This window comes from Durio zibethinus, chromosome 23 (assembly GCF_047325235.1).
Source record: "Durio zibethinus cultivar Kanyao isolate XHJ-2024 chromosome 23, ASM4732523v1, whole genome shotgun sequence".
Classification (NCBI taxonomy): Eukaryota; Viridiplantae; Streptophyta; class Magnoliopsida; order Malvales; family Malvaceae; genus Durio; species Durio zibethinus.
The window spans coordinates 1,498,862-1,521,902 of NC_143184.1; the positions used below are offsets into that span (position 1 = coordinate 1,498,862).

Consider the following 23,041-nt stretch of genomic DNA (forward strand, 5'->3'; position numbering starts at 1 on the left):
AGCAACTAATTGTAATCTTTGCTTCGTTAGCGCTATTCCCAGTCGTATGTTTGCCATCCACACCTTCAATCTGGGATTCTGGGTGGCTGGAATGACTTTCGGCTATGGTAAGGAATTTCTAGTGGTTATGGCGGGGGTATCTGTTGGTGTATCGTTACCTTATTTCGCTGGTTCAATCTTTCATGGCAAAATCCAAGTGAGCTTTAACCATGGTTTCGATTTCCTCATCTTTCTTAATTTAAATAACCGCAGATTTTTTATACTTTGTTTCTACATTTTTTAGGGGTTGTCAGAGAAATATCCAAAGCATGCTTCTATATTGAGACTAGCTGGGGAAGGAAAATGGATTCATCAATTTCAAGCTGTTACCTCGATTAGAATCTCTCCGTTACCCTATATTATACTTAATCATGCCGTCGTGGCTACCAATGTCGATTACAGTCCTTACTTGTTCGGGACATTAGTGGGGATGGTGCCTGAAGTTTTTGTTGCGCTGTACAGGTTAGATCATCATCAGTTCCATGTCCGTAAAACTGGTACTACGAAATTTATTTGAGTGTAAAACAGCCCTGTAAGTAGAACCTAATTCTGTCTTGCGGTAGATTTTGATACGCTCATTTGAGGAGGCAACACAAGATAAGAGAACTCCTACGAGGGAGTTGTTAGTTTTCAACGTTGTAGGGTTTTGTGCATCTATGATAGCTATTTTATCGGCATTCACACAAAGAGGAGACGTGATCGGCAAATTCAGGTCAGAGCATCATATCATAAAGTCCCATTCCTTGTGAGACAATCTTCTACCAAGGCTCTTCATTTTTCTGAAGGATGACATATTTCATTGGTCTTAGACCTTGTGGAGAAGCCGAAGTCGGAAGAATGAACGGCAATGGAAATACGTTTGATAGGGATTAAAGATCTCTTCTATGCAAGTAAATGAAGTTCAAAAGGATTTATTGAAGACAACCAACGGCACTCTTTCGATCCCTTAATCTTAAGATGGAAAGCAAGGAGATCAAAAGCCAATCCTAGCTCAATTGCTTTGACAAACAAATACAACATCTCAACTGTTTCGATCCTTAATCTTAAGGTGGAAAGAAAATAATGTACATGTATTATTTGTCCTCCATTTGTGAATGAGCATGGAAAATATGAAGCATAATAATCAGAAAATGGAATCAAGTTTCAGCTATGCCTTAGTTGAAATAGAAAATTTAAATCATTATAACTTCAACCACTGAAGTTATCCATCTTCAAGAATTTCTCTGTGAACATGCATGCATGAAGTGCTGCAATACTTGTAATTATACCTGTGAAAGGGAACTTTTCCAGCCAATGATGTATTACAACAGGAGCAACTAATATCACCTGCTAATCCACTTTTGGATTGTGCAGTGGTTGATCCTACGTTTCTGCTACTGCCTTGAGCGTCACGGGCAGCTGCTGCTTCAGCAATCCTCCTCTCAGCAGCAGCTGCTCTCTTTTCCCTCTCAACAATCTGTGCTCTCTTCAGTTCCTCCTGGTTGAGTATAAATGAAGGGGAAAAAATAAGAATAGTTCAAACATTTGCATTATTTGAGAAGGTGATTTACGGTGTAAGAATAATTGAAAAGAAGAGCAATCTGAAAGGTCAGAAGAGAGAATAAGTAGCAAATTCAACAATTCCACTATCATGCAATATTATATGATTAACCAAAATTTTAACCCCACCTCTTTAGAGATCTGAGATCCACCAACGGGTTGAGATTGTCCCTTTGAATCTGAAGGTCTGGCCTGGTTATGTGAAACTGCTGAAGTATTCTGAGACTGGGAAGCCTCAGCCTACACATTGACATGGAAAAAATGTTGAAAACAGAGAGTGATTAAAAAAAAATGGAACTAAGAGATGCCAGTAAACAAAAAATAAAAAGCATGTTAAAAAAAAAAAAAGATAAATAACCTAAAATTAATGATGCAAAATCTCTCATAAGATGCAATGAAAAACAGACTTGTTTCCTGTATATTATTACAAATCTTGCTCAAAAGCATCAACAAATTTAATTCACTGAAGCCTTAGAACATAACTACACAAAATAATGAATTGTAAGTACCACTTCCCCTTTCATTCCCCTATACGGACACATACATACAGATATGTAGAAATGCACCTTCATTTACACACATACAAAAATTTTAAAATATTTTCGGACCAATATGCAACTCAAAGGGCACATGAAGGGGCAAATCTAATGAACCCATGTTTTATTTTTCTCAACGATTGATGCAAGATAAGAGCCTTTTTTCTTGTTTCAATCGTATATTCTTTCCATTTTTGGGGGGTGGGGGGATTGTGAGGCAGCAGGTTGAAACATAATTTCTTCAATATCTGAATTGATTAACGGGGAATATTTACCTGATCTTTCTTTTCCCTGGCTCTACGCAATTTCTTTAGTTCCTTTGCTCTAGCTTTCTTCTTAGCATCTTTCTCTGCCTGAGCAACCATATATGGAGACATTCATTAGAACTCAGATGCCGATATGGAACACACAGATATCAGCAAATAAAGAACCTAAGACGTCCAAGGACAGCAACAACAAAAGGTATTAAATAATGAGATGTTCACCACTTCAGAATAAAAATAGTTATGAAAGAGTAAATCCTAAGAAAATCAGATAAAAATTTCCCAAAAATCTTTCTTTGATGGACCGTATGGGTGAAAGAGAGAGAAAACAGGTAGCACAATTTGACGATCCTAAGCATTATCTGGCAGCATAAAACACATAAATCAAAGGAAATGTGCTTCTATGGACTTGGAAAATTTCATGATTGAGAGTTACCTAAAGATGTTTATCTCCCGAATGATAGTTATGTAAGGATTTTTATTTGTAGGAAGAACTATTTGTAGTGTTCTATAATACATAATCAGACGTTAAGCAAATCGATGTGTCAATAAGAAAATTCTTGATGAATGCTCTGACACTGGTATCCTATTAGAACGGATACAAGATTCAAGGAAAAATAAAAATACCTGCTTGGCCGCTTGAGATTCCTCCATTTCTTTGGTTAACGCACTAGGTACTTTAGCAGATTTCCAATCCCACTTATCAGGGTTTATGGCCATGTATCGTCTAAAAATATTCCTGATTTCCTTCTCATTGGCCAGCATATATGGGGTTCGCCCTCTTTCATCCTTAATAGAGGGATCTAAACCCAGCTCTAGGAGTTCCAGAACTTTTTGAGCATCTCCGGATAGTACTGCTTCATGCAAAGGTGTTGAAATACAAATAGCTTCACTATCACTCTCACTTGACATAACATCAGATTTTACATTGATGGAATGAATTTTAGAAGCATCCCTACAATTCAAGTTGTGCTCTAATTCCTCTTTGCATAAATCTTGTTTGCCATTATCAATGGTGCTACCACTTAATAATAAACCTTCTTTGGTGCCACGTGGAATTTCCTTTTCCTCCACTTCATAAGCAACTTGTGTAAGCTGGTTATATATTCTCTTGGCTTCCTTTAAGGTGGGCCTCCGAACAGTCAATGGAACATTTCGAATAGCACAGAACTGGTGACTGAAATAAGGTTTATCCCCATTAAAGAGCACATTACGATTGCTTGAAGGAGCGTGAAAGAAAACACAGGGGGAAGCATCAAAATAAGACTTCCAAGAAGCAAGCAACTCTTGAATTTCCTAAATATTTATAATACAAGAATCAGTCAACCTTGGAAAATAAGAAACCATAAAACTAACAGAAACAAAACAACGTTATTGAATTAAACCACTTGGGTGCTTAAAACATCCTTAGAGCAATGTCTGGTGACCTTCTACATGGGCACAACTGGAGATCAGGATGGTAAAAGAACATTAAGGATCTAATAACAAAAACAATATGTCAATACCTTCTTCAATGCAAGTTCATTATGCCGCCGGAGTGCAGCTCCAGCAGAATGTGCAGCCTTCCCAGTTGCATCTTTCGATGACTGTTTCTTACCAGCCTTGGCCCTTACCACATATCTACATGATAATGAAAGGGATTAACGCATTAGCACTTCATTCCATTAAGAAACAAGACACTTACTTTTCTTTCTATGACTAACATTCTAACAACAACAACAGCAACAGCACTTAGGACTCCAGATAAAAATATGATAAAGACCTGTGGAATGTTTTGTGAGCCACCACCGATTTACCATCAAAGACACAGCCAGCAAAGTGGCCACCACTAGAAAGCAGCACAATCCTGAAACGTCCATCACCCCTAGTCTCTTGAATCAAAGTTTTCAATCTCTCAATCACCTCATTTTCTCTCAAGCACCCACCATTATCATTCCACACTTCTTTATCATTCTCATATGAAACACTTTCCGACTCGTTCAATATTAAAGATTTCCAAATTGAAATTCTCTCTCCCGTTTGAAGACGGATAAACAACTTCTGCCTAATATTTTCAATCGGTCCCGTCTGCGCATCGTTGCGGGGATAAGCTCCCTTAACAGCTTCATCCTCAGATCCTGAAATACTCGAAACCTCATAGTCTTTGAAAGAATCCGTAGTCAACTCATCGAAATCTTCTTCCTTTACAATATCCTTACCAGCAATGCTTAATTTTACCTATAATCAAACAAAAGCGAAATATTGAATGCTCTCTATTGGGAAATATGTGAACAAAAAAACCCATTGTTTCAATACCCATGTTAATTTCATTGGTTAGCATCTCGTGGACATTAAAAAGAAAACATTTCTTCTGAGATAAGTAAAATAGGGCAAAATTAAAAGAAAAAGGCGAGATATTTACGTTGAAACGATGAATATCGGATTTGAAGTGGGAGCGCTGGTCCTGGAGAGAGTCAAACTCGACCTTGCAGGTGTTGCAAGTCCATCTGGGCACGGCGACGCCGTTTTTGGAACTCTCTGCTTCCGTTTCGTCGGTGTTATTTTGGTTTTCTAGAGAAAATTTCTCAGAAATTGAGAGGGGCTCGAAAACTGAAGCTAAAGAAGGAGAAAGTAAGCGACAAGAATCGAAGAAGTTGGCTGGGAGGTCGAATATTGAACGCTGTCGTCTTTCTTGTGAACTCGTGGCAGCAGAGGCGAAGGGAAGAGGCTCGCTCGCCATGGTTGTGGACTTTGTTCCTTACGTCCCGTTCAGGATTTTGACAACGCAACGTTAGTCTGTTGAGCTTTCTGATTGATATACTTTCAGATTTTGGGCCGCCCAGCCCAAAGGAAAGGAATATTTCTTTGGGCTTGAACCCTTTGCTTTGCTACAGATTGTTTTTCTTTTTTGCCGGTGACTTCGTTATAAATTTATTTAACTATAATCTATACAATGAGATCCTGAAATTGTTCATGGGCACCGACAAAATGGCACGGAGGTTGTCTAGTCCATCAGGGTGAGTGCTATCATCTGTTCATACTGAATAATCGTGTGTTTTTATCGAGTATAAGAAGCCGGAGGAGAGAGAAAATGGGAAAGAAAATCAAAGATTTCCTTGCACGTACCGTCTGTCTTTTAAAATTCTTTTCCCTCTTGATAATAACTCCCTGGTAACGTTTGACCTGGAGATAAACCACTCAATCAATTTATTGGCAACGCTGTGCGTGTTGCTGCTGTATTAATCATATGTATCTGCGGCAAGGTCTTTTTTATTCTTATTTTCATTTTTTAAGCCAGAAGATCTTTTTGTATTAAAGCATGGCAGCTTTTAGTCAACGTGTTAGAGAATTATTATGTTCATCGCATTGCCATCACATCCGCAGCAGCACGCTGCCCTTGTGAGGGGTTGTCACGTACTCAATGCAGGATTCAGGCAGCGGCCTGCCCTGCCAATGTGCGGTTAAAACCCCATACAGCCCACCCTTACTTTAATTTTTAATTAAGTTTCGAATACGACAATGAGCAAGTTTAATGTGGCAATGACATTTAAAAAATAGAAGAGGATGATCATAATTCATACCAAGATTTTCATTTGAAATAAATTGGTAATTGGAGAAGTTGGAGCATCAAATGCTTTGCGTTGGAAAAACCCAATACCATTAAGTGCTGGGAAGATTTTATATGGGCAAGGATCAAGTGAGCTAGAGCCCTAATATATGTGAGAACAGCTTCCTAACAAAACCGAAGAGCATATGACAGATTGGCAGTGCAATTCATGATTTCATCCACTCCACAGTCCACACTGAACTTGCAAGATAGAACCGTTTAGGCACAGAGCAGGACCACTCACAGTCACATATTACCCACTGGCACAACATTTTAGGCTCCCATTTGCGTCTACAAGCACAGCACTTGTGTCTTGTTGTAACAAAGCCCCATCATCTCCAACCGAAGAAAAAAAAAAGAAACTGAATTTTGCCAGAAATAAAAGCCAATATTGCTTTCCAGCTTCTAACCTAATTGAAATAAGGCATCTGGAATATATTAATCCATGGGGACATGGACAACCGTAAAAAAAAAAAAAAAAAGAAAGGATGTTCCCTTCAGAATGGAAAAGTGGAGCCCATCACCACAATCTCTCCAGGTGCGCTAACAGTCAAAATCCTGCTCTCCATGCGCTTCGATTTCCAGTTCCAACAATCAATACAAGTCTAATCGAATCTAATCCCTTTACGTACTTATTTAGATTCAATCGTATTTTTTACGATAAATTTAAATTTATCATATTATTAATAAAAATTAAATATTAATTTTAATAAAATTTATTTAATAAATTTATTTAATTAATTATAATTATAATTATAATTATCTTATTATTTTTTTAATTTTATCACAATTAATCTAATCGGGAGCCTCAATTTAACGATAATGAAAGCACATAAGATCCCATAAATCCAACGGCAAAAATAATTAAATAAATAAACAAACACCGGTCCAGTATTTCTCTTCACACCCAGATGGCTGCCTCTGTCCCTCATCCAACCCCATAAATTAAATTCCAAATAAATTAAAAATAAAAACCCCTATCTAATCAAAGTAACAAATAAAAAAAACTAAAAAAGAATAATTAACAGACCGGCATAATTACGATTCAGGACAAGAGAACCGAAGAAACGACAGCGACAAAGATAGTGAAAACAACAGTGCGAAACAGAGGCGCACTCACGTGACCAGCAGCATTATCCGAGGTGCTGTTCTCCGAGGATCCAGCTGGCGCATCTGCCGGGGATCCGGAGGGTGCGTCAGTTGGTGGAGCTGGAGGTGAAGCGGCCAGCGGTGATGGTGCTTCGGACACAGGAGATGGACTTGGAGACAGAGAAGGTGTAGGTGAAGGCGATGAAACTGGCTCCGGGGCAGGTGCTGGCGACGGCGACTTGCCGAACAACTCTGACGGAAGCAAGACGTTGTCAACAGTGAATATCACGAATGGTGGTGAGTCATAAACCGCTTCGGCCACTCTGGATGAGCCAACTCCGGTATGAAGCGTGACCGAGTCGCCAGAGGTTGTAACTATCAGATCGAACTTTCCAGCACCGTTAGTGGCCAATGTATTGACCGGATCTTTTGTTGTCTTTAATGTTCCCTTAGGTTTGTAATCTGGTGAGGCGTGGTACTCTAGAAGCGACACTTGATCGGCATTGGTGAGCTTGCTAAGATCAGGGGGACCTGCGGCTTTAAAAGCTTCATCAGACGGCGCAAAAATGGTCAAACCCTTATCAAGCGCTGACTCGTAAGTTTTAAGCACGCCACTGCTGATAAGCAAAGTAGCAAAAGTCTTGCAGCCGGCTTTTTCGAGCAAACCGGTAATGTTAACGTCAGAAGTCGACGGGGCCGGAGCCGTTAAGATTCCCGGAGCAATAATCGGAGCGCTGATCTCGAGGATAGAGATATTGTAGGGAATCTGCTTAACGGACTTAATGTAAGAGGAGTCAAGTTTGGAGCCGGGAATTGCGGAGCCGAAGCCTACTTTTCCACCTTGGAGATCGGTGATGTTGACAAAGCCGAGGTTTCCAGGGGCATTTCCGGTGGTTTGGTAAAGAGTGGTAGTGAGGGTGGTTCCTTTGGAGATTTGGTGGAGCTTTTGCGGGTCATAGTAGTCTAGAAGAACGTGAAAGCTAAGGATGTTTTTGACGACGGAAAGTGGGTGTTTGGCTGTGAGAGCAGACATAGCCCCATTGTTGAGGACAAGGCAAGTGATTGTTTCTCGGGTGTTGATCTCATCGGCCAGCTTTGTTTGGGAGAGGAAGCTGTTGTAAACCGAGTAATCTGGAAAACCTTCTAATATGGCAGTTATATTGTGGGCATTGGCAGCAATAGCAACCAAACAGAGAGTGAAGAGGAAGAGGTTGAGTGGGTGAAATGCGCCCATCGTGAACGTTGATGAGGTCGGCAGAGCTGAGTCAGTGAATAAGCACATAGTGAGAGTACGTGTAGAAGAAGAGCATAAAAAGAAAGATTTGGGAGGCGGGTTAGAATTTTTAGCTAGGGTTAAGTTAAACTATGGTTTAGTAGTCGAAGGGAATGGGTCAGGCATGCTTTGGCCACAGCTGGAAGCTGGGAATGCAAACGAGTTTTGTCTTGTGGGTAAAATTGACAATTATAGACTTCGGCTTTTGGATTATACCATCATCGAAGCTATCCGTTATGAGCGCTTTAGAACGGCTACTAACCCAGAGGACGCACTGTCGCATGGCTTGGTTACTCGTTCACGTCGATTCATCCAATGGTTGATTTTCAACTTGGAAAGTTGACAGTTGGTCTTTTGTTTGTGTGTGTGTTAATGTTCGATCAATTGTGTGTTTTCTTCACATAAATTCCAATCATATTAATTAATTAATTGCATCAAAACTTTAATGATTCATCCAAAGAATTTCCTTTTATACAAAGCTTGTACCCCACGCCACTTCCCACATCCCAGCCATGATCTCAGATTCTCAGTCCGTTGTGTGACCCCCAAAATCTCCTCCAAAATAGTGTCAAATTCTTCATCCTTTTCCTTTTGTTTTCGTAGTTGAGAAAGTGAATATTTCTTCATTCATAAGATTTAGCCTCTTGATAAAACTAAAGAGGAACCAAACCTCAGTATCAAGCAGGAAGCATAAATTACACCTGGTGTTGGGTGGGTTGGGTAATATTAAAAAGGGAATTTACCTATTAGATGAAGGGAAGGAAAGAAAAGGAGAAAGGTGTGAAATATTATATATTTGGCTTGGACCAGTGGATTTGAAATATGGGTTACTGTGAAAGCTTAAATTTTCGGCAACAAGTTAGCATCACAGCACAGCGTAAATCAAAGAATAGGGAATATGCAAAGATTGTTTTCCATTGGACGCCATGTAACAGGTGACAATGTGCCCCCATTAAGATTTTGAAAGAAATATAGTTGGTCCACTGACAACTTGAGAAGATTTTGCATAGAAGTTGAACTGGAGCTGAAAACACCTGTCCGTCTCATACATTTAGCTGCCACAAAAAAATAGAAAAAAGAAAAAAAAAAAAAAAAAAAAGAGCACTTTAACATAGGTTTATATGGGACGAGCTATTATGAAGAATGATGGATTGGACTCTCTCTTCTCAATCATTACTAGACCGAACTTCAAATCAGGTTAAATTTGGACTAAAACCAGTTGATATATGGGCCTACATATCGTTTCAGCCACTTAAATCGTCAATCCAACAAAAAACAAATGACAACATCATAAATAAGCAACCATCGGACACTTGATGGAGACGGTCCACCTGTCGTTGCTGACATGCAGAACCGGGCCCCCCACCTCTTCGCTTAAAGTACGACCCACCATAACTGAAATCAGTGACGTGTCCTCCGCTTCCTATTCATAGTGCCAGGCAATCAATCTGACAATGCGCGTGACACACAACTGACCACTTTGTCACCGTCTGCAACAGCACCATTCTTCCACCATGTCATTGGACCGTCCATTTCACACGCCGATTTTGAGAAGAGAACTTCACTTTTGAAGCATGTTAAAGAAACTGAGTTTTGCCTGCGGCTACAGCGAAGGCTGATACTGTCAGAATCCGGACACGCGCATTAACCTCCACTTTATGTCACACTCGTCGCTCCCTTCATAAAACAGGACCAAGTAAGTGATCATGTTTAAGTTCAAGCAACTCACTTTTGGAAATTCGCTTCTGTTTTAACAAATCTCTGTCCCATTTTTTCCTTCTATCACTATTGATTTTCTATTCTGCAACGTTCTAAGACAACCCAGATTAATCTTTTTATTATCTTCTGTTCGGTCTGTTTCTACAGTTCCTTTAGTATGTCGTTAATGGAGGCCCAACCGGTTCAAAGACCACCTCTTCCAGATTCTGGTACATATATATAGCAGTACTAGTAGGAGTAATTAGAGATTTGAAAGTATTGTGGTTGGTTAATTAATTTTGAACATTTTCTTAATCGCAGGTGGTGGTGGGAGTGGGACCCAGGAGAGGTCGGAGGAGAAGGGAGAGGTAGAGAAGAAGAAGAAGGAAGGATCACCTTCAATCAAGTTGGGCCTCGGGATTGATGAAAACACGTCCGAGAAACCCTTGATGAAACACGGAAAGTGTGTGTTTACGACAGCACAGTTGCATGAGCTGCAATTACAAGCGCTTATCTGCAAGTACATAGCGGGTGGAATCCCAGTTCCTGTTAACCTTGTTATGCCCATTTGGAAAAGCGCTGCTTCCTCCTCCTTTGCCTCTGCTCATGGCTGTATCTATGAACGGTATCCGAGCTGTAAGCTTTCTTCTTTTTAACGTTTCTCTTGCCTAGAATCAGGTTTTTCTTTTTTCTTTTTGCTTTTTCTCATATTAATGTGTTATTAATTTTCTTTCATTTCTTTAAAAAAATAAAAAACAAAAGATGTTTTGATGCTTTTAGGCTTGGAATTTGAGATGCTCATGTCTTTATTGTTAAATACTAGTATTAATTAAATTTCAGTTATTCCTGGAAATCAAATTGAGTCCCCTTGTACTCTTGACAAGATTTTGCCTGCTTGAACTTTGAATTTGAGTTTCATTAAGGATTATGGACTACTTTGCCACTAGGAATTTTAACTTGAGTAAGTTACATTATAAAATGGATTAGTCTGTCGATAATAGTTAAAAAGTTAGCCTGACAGACGTTTAAATGGTGTTTTGTCTTTCAATAAAATGATTTGGTTTCAGTAATGTGAATTTACATGAAGAATTGTGAATCTTTATTTCGCTTTTATTGCTTCAGTTGTAGGAGTTAGTCCTCAAGGATTTGATTACAGGAACATGATGGATCCTGAGCCAGGGAGGTGTAGAAGAACGGATGGGAAGAAATGGCGGTGCAGTAAGAATGTGATTCCTGATCAGAAGTACTGTGAGCAGCACATGCATAGGGGTTGTCGGCGTTCAAGAAAGCCTGTGGAACCTTCTCAGATTACTTTACCTTACTCAACATTATCAAAGAATTCAAATAAAGTATCAGAAAACTCAAAAAAGCTTTCAGCCCCTGTAAGTTTTCCATCTTCCTGTAGTACCAGCACCAGCCATGAGACCACTGCTATGGATAGCAACAATGCATGCAGCAATAGAAACTCCATTTCTACAAATGCCACCACTAGCAGTACCACCATCACCAAAACAAACAACAATAACAAAAACGATTGCAAATGGAACAAAAACTCCCCAAATACTAGTGAGAAGGGTGAAGAGAAACTCTCTGTTAGTGACAGAAGCAGTAAGTGTGGAAACAAAGCCACTGTTGGTAATAGTATATCTCCGGTTGTGGGCTTTTCTCCAAAAAGCGTTCTTCAAGGTAGTGCCATAAAGACTGAAATAATGTTCTCGTTACATGATTCCTACCGCTAGCCCCTTTCCAGCACCCTCCTATCCCTTTTCTGTTTTGGCTATAAAAACCATATATGTTACATGTCATTTAATTTATAAGCCTTTTGAATTTGCTTAAACTGCATGGATTCATGGTTTTTTCTTGTAAGAATCATTTGATAGTCCCCGTTGTTTTCTTTTTGATAAAGAAAAACATTTTTCATGTTATTCTACCTTTTATACCATATCATTTTAGTTTAGTAGATCATGCTTACAATGTACATGCTCAAAAATGTTGTGCTGCATGAAGTTATTTACCATAACCATTGTTATTAGTGCTTGCACTATTTGAATAGAATCAGTTATAATTACCTTTTTGTTGTTATGCACAGCATTGGACATAACAGTTCAACCCCTGTAGGACCTTTTTATGCTAATTAAAATGACTTGTCCAGTTATTATTTCAGTTCCAGGCTGTAGCAGTTCCCGTGTTTACAAAAACGAAACAGAGCTTGAACTAGGGAGGTGTAGGAGAACAGATGGGAAAAGATGGCGATGCAGCAGGGATGTTATTCCTGATCAGAAATATTGTGCACGGCACATGCACAGAGGCGCAAGAAAGCGCGTGGAGGTTTCTCAGCCTGTTGTCATTCCCACTATCGGTGATCGTTCACCTAGTAGAATAACAATATCCAACAAAGCTGCTTGTACAGCCCTGAGCACCGGCCTTTCTATTTCAATTCCAAGTCCTCAGCCCATTTCAAAAGATGAAAAAAGTATGAGCAGCAGCAGTGAGACTACCATCAGTGACAACCACCAACACTGTCTTCGAGAATGGTAACTTTTCTTGATGTGATCTTATTTGGAAGATTAAACTTTTATGAGTTTAGATCCAACTTTTATGCCAACTTGAGATGATTAAGGTGTTTCTTAATAAAGAAAAACAAGAATATTAGGTGTCATTCTGTGGTGAGCTATACTCAAGAAGTTGGGGGAAAATGGTGATCAACGAACTTCATGGCTGGAGTTTCTTTTTTATCAGAAATCTGACATCATTTTCATGTACCAATCCAGTGGCCAATTGTTGAATTCAAAATTTTGTTAAGATAAGAAAGGGTGCCTTCCTTTGCGTTTTTAGGTGGGCAGAAACTGATGAGTTCCTTGATATCTGTTCTTGTAATAGGTTTATTGATTTTACTCCAATGTACTTAATTTCCCTGTTGGATTTCTATATGCCATTAGTCCGAAGATTTGATGACTCACATTAATTCTAAAAGAGTTTGTAGTATTCTTGCGTTCACCCCAGTTTTTGTTGCAATTTGAAGGAACCTTCAAGCAGCCACTTAACTTTCTTCGGATGTATACAAGAGAAGCAAAGACAACAAAAAAAACTGAAACAGATTCATTGCCTTAACACACTGAAGGTCTCTGGTTTGAGCCCGGGACAACGCCTTCTTTATTTTTCACCTTTTTTACCCTTTTGCATGTGGATTCTGAACTGTTGATTTTTGTCACATTTCATAACTTATAAATTTACACCATATGCTGGTCGTCCAAGCCGTGACCTTTTGGTTACCTTTTTCACTCTTTTGCATTTGGTTCAATGTCAATTCGATTACAGACAAGGGAATCTTGTAAGAATCATGCAAGAAAATCATAGATGACTGTAACTTCCGCACTCACTATAGTTCAAATAACGCGATTAACATGTTAGAAAAATGCAGAAATTGACCCAGAAAATACTTCGATAACCCATTACTTACAATTTCTGTAATCAAGTTCATTGTTGAAAGCCTATATGGACCAAAGCAGAGCTTAATGTATGACAAAAGAGCCTTGCCTTGGTGAAAAGGTTTCACAAAAACTAACGAAAGTGGTGTCTTCCCACAAAAACCTAGCCAGACAGGCAACAGGCCTCTGCACTATGCAAAGATGGAGGGTTACAATAAAATCTTTCAAACCCACTTTGGTCTTCTCCAAGTTTGAGCTACACTCTACTGACTATTCTGGTCATTCTTGAGAGCTTTATAGCATTACACCTGAAACTGTTAGAAGTCCTATTTTTTGCAGGTACCCATAGGGTTTGCATTCTTAATAATCCAAGGGTGGTCCATGATCTTCTGAAGAGAGAGCCGTTTGGAGGAGTCCCTCACAAGAAGCTGCAAATAAGATTTAAGCACTGCGTTCAGAATTTCAGATGTCAAATTCTACAATCATTCTCCATAACCAATGTCTATGTAAAGGTATTTGAGAGACTAAGGGGCATAGTTTTACCTGGCTGATGAGATCTTTAGCCTCCATTGAGACATAAGGAGTGGATGGGAAGCTCAGGTCAACCTTCATAATCCTGTATACCACAGCTTGATTCACTGGCTTAATTATCATACCATGTTCCAACCCGCATTAGATAAAGCATAAGAAACCACCCATTCCTACCAACCTTTTGAATGTATCGCTGTGACTATCGGCCTCAAATGGAGAAGCACCATATAGGAAATCATAACAAAGGATGCTCAAAGTCCAGTTATCCACTGCATAATCATAAGCTTTGTTTTCCACCATTTTTCTGGTGCTAAATAATCCAGAGTTCCACACACTGTATCTCTTGCTTGTTGACTGTACGGACCATCTAAAGTCTGCAATCTTCCACCGACCTTATATATGCAATCACAATGGAATTACTTGCACTCGAACACAATTCGAGAAATATGACAACATTAATGATTAAACCCAATATTTGATTTCATACAAAAATTCCCATGCTGGATGTCATACAAAATCTAAAATGGGTTTACCTATAGGTCACAGTTATGCAAAAGAAGTGGATGCGAAACCAAGAAGAGAAAAAGCAAATGCATCGGCTCACCTCATGATCAAGCAGCAAATTTTCTGGCTTGATATCCCTGTGAAACAAGGAAAAAGAGATTGGATCATTACTGTGGCAGCTTGCTTCTCACTGAGATGAACATTTTTTCTAAGCTCCCTATAAGCTCACCCCGATAAGCATACTTAAGAATCAAGAAAATACGTTCGCCATCATGAAACCAGCCATAAAGCCGCAGTTTCTAAGGGTGGCTCCTCAACTGGTGGTGGATCCTGTACTTTTCCATTTTTTCCTTGAATATGACCTTCAATGCCACAAAGTATTTGCTCTACCAAAAACACGAATCCTTCAGAATTGGAGTGGAGTGAAGAGAAGTGATATGAATTCAATGAAAAAGAAAATGGAAACAGAGGAGAGTTTACCTTGACTTCTCTGGCGAGATAGACCCTAGCGAAATTGGCCTTTGCACAGGGGCTTTCCGATCTCGAAGTCTTGTAAGGACCATTCTCGTTTTGGATTTCCTTCTGATTCTCTTTGACATGCCATTCTCCGCATTCTGATACGAAATGCCGGATGAGAGACACGCACGACCAGGGGAAGAAGCTACTTAGGAAGATCAGGAATTTGAACTTCAGAACCCGGCCATGTCACTCGAGCCTATAGCTTTCAATGGGCCAGGATGCGAGGCCAGATAGCTTAAGCCCAACACCTACAAATCTGAGGTTGAGAGATCCAAGAATTTTTTTACTTGCTTTACTAAAAAATCTTTAGACAAATGATAAAAAAAGAAAAATAAAACTTTTGAATAAAAATTTAATAATGATTTAAAATTTTAATATTTTATTACAATTAATTAAATCTTAAATTTTTTATTTTAAATTAATTGAACCTCTAACTATCAATTTTCATCTAATTAAACTTATAAACATCTATTTTCACGTAATTAAACTTTGAACTAAAAGAAATAAGTGTTGACTGCTAATTAATTTTCATTGAATAAAGACTATTGTTGAAAATAAATATTTAAAGATTTAATTAATTACAATAAAATGATAAAAATTTGAATGATTGTTGAAAATTCGGTCGAAAATTTTTTTATCCTTTAGCCCAATCATAACAGTAAATACATGAAACAACTACACTTAGCATTTCATTTTTTGCTAGTAGATAGAACAATTTCACAGTTCCTTTTATCTTAAAAACATTATTAAATCAAATAAAAACAACACTTCATAGGACACATTGCCAAAGAATTACATAGAAAAATCCTTGACCAGTGTTCAGATTTTAGTTTCTTAATAATACACAATTGGTGGTGCTAGGAGTTGCTTTTTGTCTTTGCTTAAGCTGTTCTTTGAACAGTCAAAGGTCATAAAGCTCAAGTTCTGGTTTCAATTTGAGCCAAACTCCTGGTTCCACCGCTCAAGTTCTTCCCACTTGCTTTTGCTTAAGCTGGGCCTTATAACCGTCATTGCCTTCTGAAAGTCTTCATATCTTAGTGGTCTCACCTAGAACAATAAACACTGATTAGTTTTAGAACAACATCTGGAATCAGTCTGTAAACTCATGAACAACACGCAAACTCATGAGATGAACTAAATCTATCCTGAGAAAGGTAATTCAAAATCTGTATCTTTCTGATTTTCACGAAAGCAAAATCTGAATCTACAACCCCAGGTTAATTCAATTTTGGCATAAGATAATACATCTATCTCTTTACTTCCATCATTTGCCAAAAACAAACTTCAGCATCATCTCACTGGGAACGGTTTCCATACAAGACCCTTTCAACTGATAATCCTCAACGGTCTTGTTACTGATTAGGATCATTCTCTTCATGTGTGGGGTACAAGAGCAGGCTCTCAGTGCAGATGTCAGAGTGGGTGTGTTGAACATTATTTGTCATAGTTGTATGGGGGACGGGGGACATCTAGACTCATAACAGATGTGATTGCTTCAATATGTAGATGGAATATTTACGAAATAGGAACCACAATACTGCAAAAATTCATTTACCAAATGAAGCCTCCCCGACATTTTATTTTTTGAACCAAAATGATTCCTGTAGAACTCTAGATCCACAATAAAACTGCAATATCTAACTTGAAAATTGCTGCAGGATCTACAAATCAGATTTCTACTTAGGCACACAATGAGAAATAGCTATTTTCTTGCTGGACTACCTGATTTGCCTTGACAGTAAGGATATTTGAACCAAGCTCTCTAATTGGCATCATAGCTGCCTCTTCGCATAATGCTTGCAGATCACTTCCAGAATATCCTATTTACAAAGAGATGCCAAAGGATAAGTTCTACGATCGAATACTACTGTTTCAGAGCATTGCTGCCTAAGTGCACTGTAAGTGCATTGGCTGCAACATAGCAACCACCACTTCAACCAAGCCAAAGGCAGAATATAGAAGGCATTAGTATTGCCCAAAGTCTTATTGCTAATGAAATGGGTCATGAAGATAAACTACTGCCATCCACGACGCACATTGCTCAAAAGCATAACATGGAGAATTATCTTACCTTCTGTCTCTCTCACAAGCCGTTCTAGGTCCCGACCTATCACAGACAATGGAAATTGAATTGTCATGTAAGGGCCATGGTTGTGCAGTTAAAAGGGACAGATAACAACTTTTTTTAAAAGTATTTAAACATGCATTTGTTACCTCAACTTTAAGAGAGAGAGAAAGAGAAGCAAAATTATGCAATATATGAGCTCATAGAAATAAAAAGGCATGAATTCATAATTACAGAACAAGAGCATCCCTTACCAGGTATGGAAAATGCTTGACCCTTGAGTTTGTGCTTTAGAAGAAGTCTCCTAACATTTTCATCTGGCAGAGGCACATATATCCTCTTAACCTGATCCAGGGAATAGATCATAACCATATTCATCTTTTAAAGAAATTTCAGTGAAACACTATCTTTTGAGTTACTGGGAAAATCAATTTGAAGCAAGTTCAAGCAACAGAAAACTAACCAATCTTCTAAGAACAGCATCATCCAATTCTTGAGGCTTATTAGTGGCACCTGGATTAACACGTGAAGAAGCAAGCATATACAATCAAATATGGAATCACACATATGCAATCAAAGCAGATTGGATTAACACAAATAAAAAACAGTTTTATAGATTTCATAGTTGTCATATGACAAGTTTGGATAAAAATTTTATTGCACAAATCCAATCATTTTCTTCAATAATTTGGATCTAATTACCAGATTAAATGAATAAGTAGCATTTACCAATGACAATTACTAAATCATTAGGATTGGAGGTCACCCCATCAAACTGGATTAAAAACTCTGACTTCAGCCGTCTGCTAGCATCATTTTCATTAGCCAACCTGGTTGACATGACACTATCAATCTGTAAACAACCAAAAATGTTAAAATAAAATGTCAATAATGCCTAGGTATACGCAGCATTTGACAGGCTACCATCAGTTAAAATCAATGATTCAACCCATATAAAGAAAAAAAATGGGGGGATTATAGTGAGAATGGAGATGGTATTAATGTGAATGATGGCAGTTAAGAGGTGTAAATAAAATGTAGCAGAATGTAACATAAATATAATTTCACGTCCGTTAACATCAAAATAGATGTACAGTGTCCTGAAGACTCAGAAGAAACATTGAATCCCAACAGGCACTAACAGATCATCCTTAGGACAGTGTACTTTATGGCAGATATGCAAAAAGCTAAGATGACCTAGAGATTATGGATGTGCAATACCACATAAATGCTGAAAGGAAATAAAAATTATCCAAGTCATTAGCAGTAAGTAGTATTAGCAAATTAATCTTAAACTAAGTTCGTCTTAACAGTGCTCAACAATTTGATAGGAAGTAACAGAAACAAAAGGAACGTCAAAGAGGGAAAAAGTGCAATCTTGAAGCAGTTCCAGAACATGACAATGACAACTAATTTGGGGAGGAAAACTATAAACCATAATGCCACAATGAGCAAGGGGAGAGAACTGACATACTTCATCCATGAAAATTACAGATGGCTGTTTGGATGTAGCAACCATGAAGAGAGTCCGGACAAGCTTTTCACCCTCTCCTACCTGATTGATTGACAAAGAACACAGTCAAGAGCACCGTTTAAAGGAGGTAAGAAAAATGAAGAACACACCCAGCATCATTTAATTTTTTTTCTTTTTCCAAAAGAAAAAAAGGATATAATAGCAAGGACAGAGACAAACCCATTTAGATGTTAGAGAGGATGCAGAAACATTGAAGAATGTTGCTTGTGATTCAGATGCAACTGCTTTGGCAAGCATTGTCTTCCCATTACCAGGTGGACCAAAAAGAAGCAGACCTAGAAACCAAAATGCAGCAGTTTTGTTCATTAAACAAACTCCTTAAGTACTGAAAACTTATCTTCATGAATGTGATAATCTTGTAAGATTCTACCTCTAGCTGGCCTTCTAAGGCCAGTGAACAAATCTCGTCTTCTAGTTGGCAAAATAACCATTTCCATTAATGCTTGCTTAGCCTTCTCTAGGCCAGCTGCAAACAATAGAGAGAAGTAAGTTTATAACATCAATGCAAGTGAAAAAAGAAAAAAAAAAAAAGGAAGGTAAGCATTAGAAAGAAAAAACAAAACGAAGGGAAGAGAATGTATGATATCTTACCAACATCTTCCCATTTAACAGCAGGGCTTCTATCAACAATCGCTGTATTTATCATTTCAACCAACTTTGACTCATAACCATTAGCAGATTCTTGTGCTGGTTTCGAGCTCCCAACTTTACCAACCTGATTTCTCACCACTGGATTAGAAGGAGACTTTTGTAACACATCTCTCCTAGAATTTGATGTTCTTGGTGAAACTGCAGCAGTTTGTGCATGAGTTAAGGTGTTCTGCAAATATTTTATATATTATAAAAAATAAAACCAGGTAAAACAATAATCAATATTAGTACCTAACAACTGCATAAATTTCCAATTAACCAATGACAGAATAACAATGTCGATTAACACAGTTTCCATCCAGTAAACACACTTAAGTGAACATTCAAACAGCACAAATTTAAGGATTTGACTGAGAAAGCCATACCTTGTTCATGGATGTGCCACCTGAAATAAGAAGTTAAAAAAATAACAAAACACAAATGAAGTATAAGCTTTTTAATTTTCTAAAATGAATTAAAATGCAAAAGTGTCAAAATACTATTATTATTAACCTGCTCGGGGGCTTAAAACCTGTAGTCTCTCTGATACTTGGCCTTGCCATTTCGAAATCTTTTGCCTATACGATTTCACCTTTTCTTGTTCACTACCCAAAAAAAAAAAAAAAAGTGAGAAATCAAAATCACAATTCATCAACATCAGATGATCAGGAAACCAACCAAAATAAAGTAAAATACAAAGCTAATTATTGAAATACCTAGAGCTGATATATGAAGGTGCCGGGGTGGAGCTAGCCTCGATCAATATTCGGTGTGCGTTTTTATAGTGAATCACAGCGTCGTCTACTAAACCCCATTCCTCGGCTCGAACCGCCTTGTCGATCTCTTCTTTAGCCAAATCGAAGTATCCTTTGAGCTTATATGCGATGCGTTCGTTTCCAGCTATTCCCTCCATGTTTCGACACGCGGATGAGCTAGGGTTTTGTGCTGATTCATATGGTGAGCTATCGGTTGAGAGGATTGAACTTAGAGAGTCGATTATGCCTTTGAGAAAACTCATATCTACAATCATACAAAACGAAATTGATTAACTTTCGAAGAAAGAGATTAAGATATTTTAAAGATGACAAGTAATTTCGCTAACCATTTATGAAAAAAATAGTGGAATTCCTGAAGAAGAAAATTCATCTCTGAGATTAAATTGAAAAAAAAAAACCAATTGTTTTCAACACCAAAAAGGAAATTTGCCCGGAATTTAATTGGTGAGAGCGAGACAGAGAACGAAAAAAGGATAACTCCGTTGCGTTGCGTTGAAGATTCTCCGGTAACTATAATTTTTTAACCTCCACAGCAAGACCGCTAATGACTACGCGACGAGAGAAAGACAAGGGGTATTTTAGACTTTTAGCCTAGACTAACTTCGTTTGTTTTAGAGATGGTTCACCATTGGTCTATTTATAGTCGGCCCAATTTAAATATGATAATGGATGGCCCTAAATGTTCTCATGAGCTAGACTTGACGGTCTCAATGCAGATTTTAATCGGGCCTATACCTCAAAACAGATTGGCAGGCCACCCAAAGATTTCTCCGGCCCTCTAACATTTATTTATCCCCTGTCCGACCAATGTGAACTGTGATGTAAGGATAAAGCTTTTAATGGACCGTTATTTCTACTTTTTTTACTTCATTATTTCTTCCCTAGTCTTTTCTGATTCTTTTCCTAGCACATTCGTCTTTTTCTACTTTTTTTAATCATGAAATTAACATTTTTCCCGATATTTAAAGTAATGATAATTAATTTAAGATTTCTTTTGAATTTTCATCGCATTTTTTGTACTTTTTTTTTCTTTTACTAAGAAAGAAACTTAGGAGTATAGCTAGCAAGTAGTGACTGCCCCTAAATCCAAAGAAATGCTAATATTAGGTTTGGCAATAGTGTGTTGATAGCATAGCAATTTACTTTGCTGATGAGTTTAAATATTTTTATAATATTGATATACCATTTTTTTATTGTCAAAAAATAAATGAAGAATAATCTTTAAAAAATTTTAAAAAAAAACTTTAGTTTGAAACATCCCAAAAAAATTTGTGAACATTTATAATAGAATGAAGGGAATAATATATTACATGGTGTAGTGGTCCTAATTATTAGCACGTAATACTTATTAATTAATCGGATAATTTATATTAGAATAATTTAAAAAAGGGATTTTAAACATGTATTAAAATAATATCATCTCAAAACATGTAATTATTATTATATAATCATCTCATCGAATCAAATCAACTTTTTAGTTCAATTTGATCTGATTAATTTATTTGAAAATTAACAAACAATTAAAAAAGAAAAAGAAAAACCATCATTAACATATTGTTATACATGGTTTAGTAATATATATATATATATTTTATTTGAAATTTTTTATGTTTGATAAACACTTTAAATTTCGATTAATTCAGAATCAAGTGAAATCAGATTTTATAAAAAAAATAAATTTTTTAAAATTTATTTTTTTAATTTATAAGATTCAAAATTGAAACTTTACATAAAAAAAATTAAATTTTTTATTACTCGAATCAATGATGTTAGTTATATATATATATATATAATACTTCAACTCAAATAATAATTGAATTAAATTATTATTACAACATATTAATTTATCTAAATAAATAATAAAAATTAAAAAAATTTATGAAAATTAATATCCAACTTCTAAAATATTATCTATTTTAATCCAAAAATTTTAAAATTTTATCTTATAAAAAATATTTTACAAATTTAAATTTAATTATCAATTTATATATTATAATAAATTTTCAAAACATCCCCGATTAAGATATCACGACGTAACAGGATGAAAGTCATGGTGTACATCTTTCTCTTTTCTACGCTACTGTTTTTTTCTTTCTTAGGGACAAATAACATTTAATTTGGCTTAACACAAAAGTCAACTATCTCCATCAGGAAAAAAAAAAAAAAAAAAAAGACAAAAACTTCAAAACTTTAATGGGATAGTTTCCCTTTCAGTTAAAAGTTTAAAGAATAAAATAAAAGTAATTAGTGCTAATAAAATTTTATTTTTTTATTGAAATTTTATTTTTATAAATTGTTCTGTAATTAATTTTTTATTTTGATAAATTAATTTAGGGCCAGTGCCTATAACTATGTGATTATATTAGTTTAAGTCTTAAGTTTCATAATACGTAAATTTGGTATAGTTTTATATTAAATTTATTTTTAATATTTGATTATTATTACAATAATTCTTAATTACTTATAAAAAAAAGTAATTAGTTGTAATTTGTAAAGAAATATCAATTTCGTGAGCCCCAAGTTATAGTCAAGAAATCAAAATGAAAGGAAAAATAAAGCAGCTAAGATGAATTAGCATTTTGTTTAATTACTTCCAAATAAGAGTAACAAGAATCAACAGGTACACGTTGATATTAATATTTGAAGTTACAGCCAACAACTTGTTTTAAATTGGCCATTAATATTGAAGTAACATAGCTAGCTAGTGATAGGTTTGGCATTCTGAACCAAGTTCGAGTTATTTGTGACCTGGTGGACGTACGTGCCTCACTTTCGCCCATATGTTGTACGTTCAATGTTAAACTTTTATATATATGGATTGGAAATTTTGTACCGTTAAAAATTTATTTGATACATTGGTAGTAGAATATATTAACTTCATAAATACGGTTTAAATCATAATATATATTTTATTTATTTTTCAAATTAATCATTTTAAATATATAAGAGACATGTATAATTGTTTTAATTTCATTTATGAAGTTAAAAATTTTCATTATTCAAAATCGAATTAAATAAATTATATTATTTT

The 23,041-nt window shown here is 36.6% G+C and overlaps 4 protein-coding genes and 1 pseudogene across 7 annotated transcripts; 1 reads left to right on the top strand and 4 right to left on the bottom strand.

Annotated features, from left to right (window-relative positions):
* Nucleotides 1–1,008: 1,008 nt before the first annotated feature.
* Nucleotides 1,009–5,143, bottom strand: LOC111313804 (uncharacterized). Its single transcript, XM_022914576.2, has 7 exons — nucleotides 4,779–5,143; nucleotides 4,140–4,594; nucleotides 3,883–3,997; nucleotides 3,005–3,673; nucleotides 2,390–2,467; nucleotides 1,708–1,818; nucleotides 1,009–1,516 (listed from the first exon to the last, which is right to left on the bottom strand). The coding sequence occupies exons 1-7, from the start codon at nucleotides 5,094–5,096 to the stop codon at nucleotides 1,241–1,243; spliced, it is 2,022 nt and encodes a 673-aa protein (XP_022770311.2). The 5' UTR covers nucleotides 5,097–5,143; the 3' UTR covers nucleotides 1,009–1,240.
* A 1,693-nt stretch (nucleotides 5,144–6,836) lies between these two features.
* LOC111313295 (fasciclin-like arabinogalactan protein 10) lies at nucleotides 6,837–8,833 on the bottom strand. Its single transcript, XM_022913958.2, has one exon. It carries the CDS (start codon nucleotides 8,332–8,334, stop codon nucleotides 7,009–7,011), a length of 1,326 nt encoding a protein of 441 aa, XP_022769693.2. The 5' UTR covers nucleotides 8,335–8,833; the 3' UTR covers nucleotides 6,837–7,008.
* Nucleotides 8,834–9,328: 495 nt separating this feature from the next.
* On the top strand, nucleotides 9,329–13,007 carry LOC111313009 (growth-regulating factor 9-like). Of its 2 annotated transcripts, none has more exons than XM_089752260.1 (4): nucleotides 9,329–10,253; nucleotides 10,345–10,659; nucleotides 11,146–11,709; nucleotides 12,176–13,007. In XM_089752260.1, the coding sequence occupies exons 1-4, from the start codon at nucleotides 10,202–10,204 to the stop codon at nucleotides 12,559–12,561; spliced, it is 1,317 nt and encodes a 438-aa protein (XP_089608386.1). In that variant the 5' UTR covers nucleotides 9,329–10,201; the 3' UTR covers nucleotides 12,562–13,007. The 2 variants fall into 2 exon arrangements, with proteins under 2 accessions (XP_089608386.1, XP_089608387.1); XM_089752261.1 differs by having other exon boundaries at nucleotides 9,335–10,253; nucleotides 12,188–13,007.
* A 432-nt stretch (nucleotides 13,008–13,439) lies between these two features.
* Nucleotides 13,440–15,537, bottom strand: LOC111313805 (serine/threonine-protein kinase Aurora-3-like; annotated as a pseudogene). Its single transcript, XR_016332426.1, has 5 exons — nucleotides 14,967–15,537; nucleotides 14,589–14,872; nucleotides 14,161–14,377; nucleotides 13,995–14,067; nucleotides 13,440–13,879 (listed from the first exon to the last, which is right to left on the bottom strand). The product of XR_016332426.1 is annotated as a serine/threonine-protein kinase Aurora-3-like (transcript).
* Nucleotides 15,538–15,672: 135 nt separating this feature from the next.
* On the bottom strand, nucleotides 15,673–20,621 carry LOC111313806 (AAA-type ATPase family protein). 2 transcript variants are annotated; one of them, XM_022914577.2, is made up of 14 exons: nucleotides 20,337–20,621; nucleotides 19,951–20,254; nucleotides 19,748–19,839; nucleotides 19,621–19,640; nucleotides 19,196–19,424; nucleotides 18,975–19,070; nucleotides 18,764–18,879; nucleotides 18,545–18,625; nucleotides 17,800–17,923; nucleotides 17,534–17,583; nucleotides 17,325–17,415; nucleotides 17,077–17,112; nucleotides 16,728–16,825; nucleotides 15,673–16,052 (listed from the first exon to the last, which is right to left on the bottom strand). In XM_022914577.2, exons 2-14 carry the CDS (start codon nucleotides 20,250–20,252, stop codon nucleotides 15,936–15,938), a joined length of 1,452 nt encoding a protein of 483 aa, XP_022770312.2. In that variant the 5' UTR covers nucleotides 20,253–20,254; nucleotides 20,337–20,621; the 3' UTR covers nucleotides 15,673–15,935. The 2 variants fall into 2 exon arrangements, with proteins under 2 accessions (XP_022770312.2, XP_022770314.2); XM_022914579.2 differs by lacking the exon at nucleotides 16,728–16,825.
* Between the last annotated feature and the right edge of the window lie 2,420 nt (nucleotides 20,622–23,041).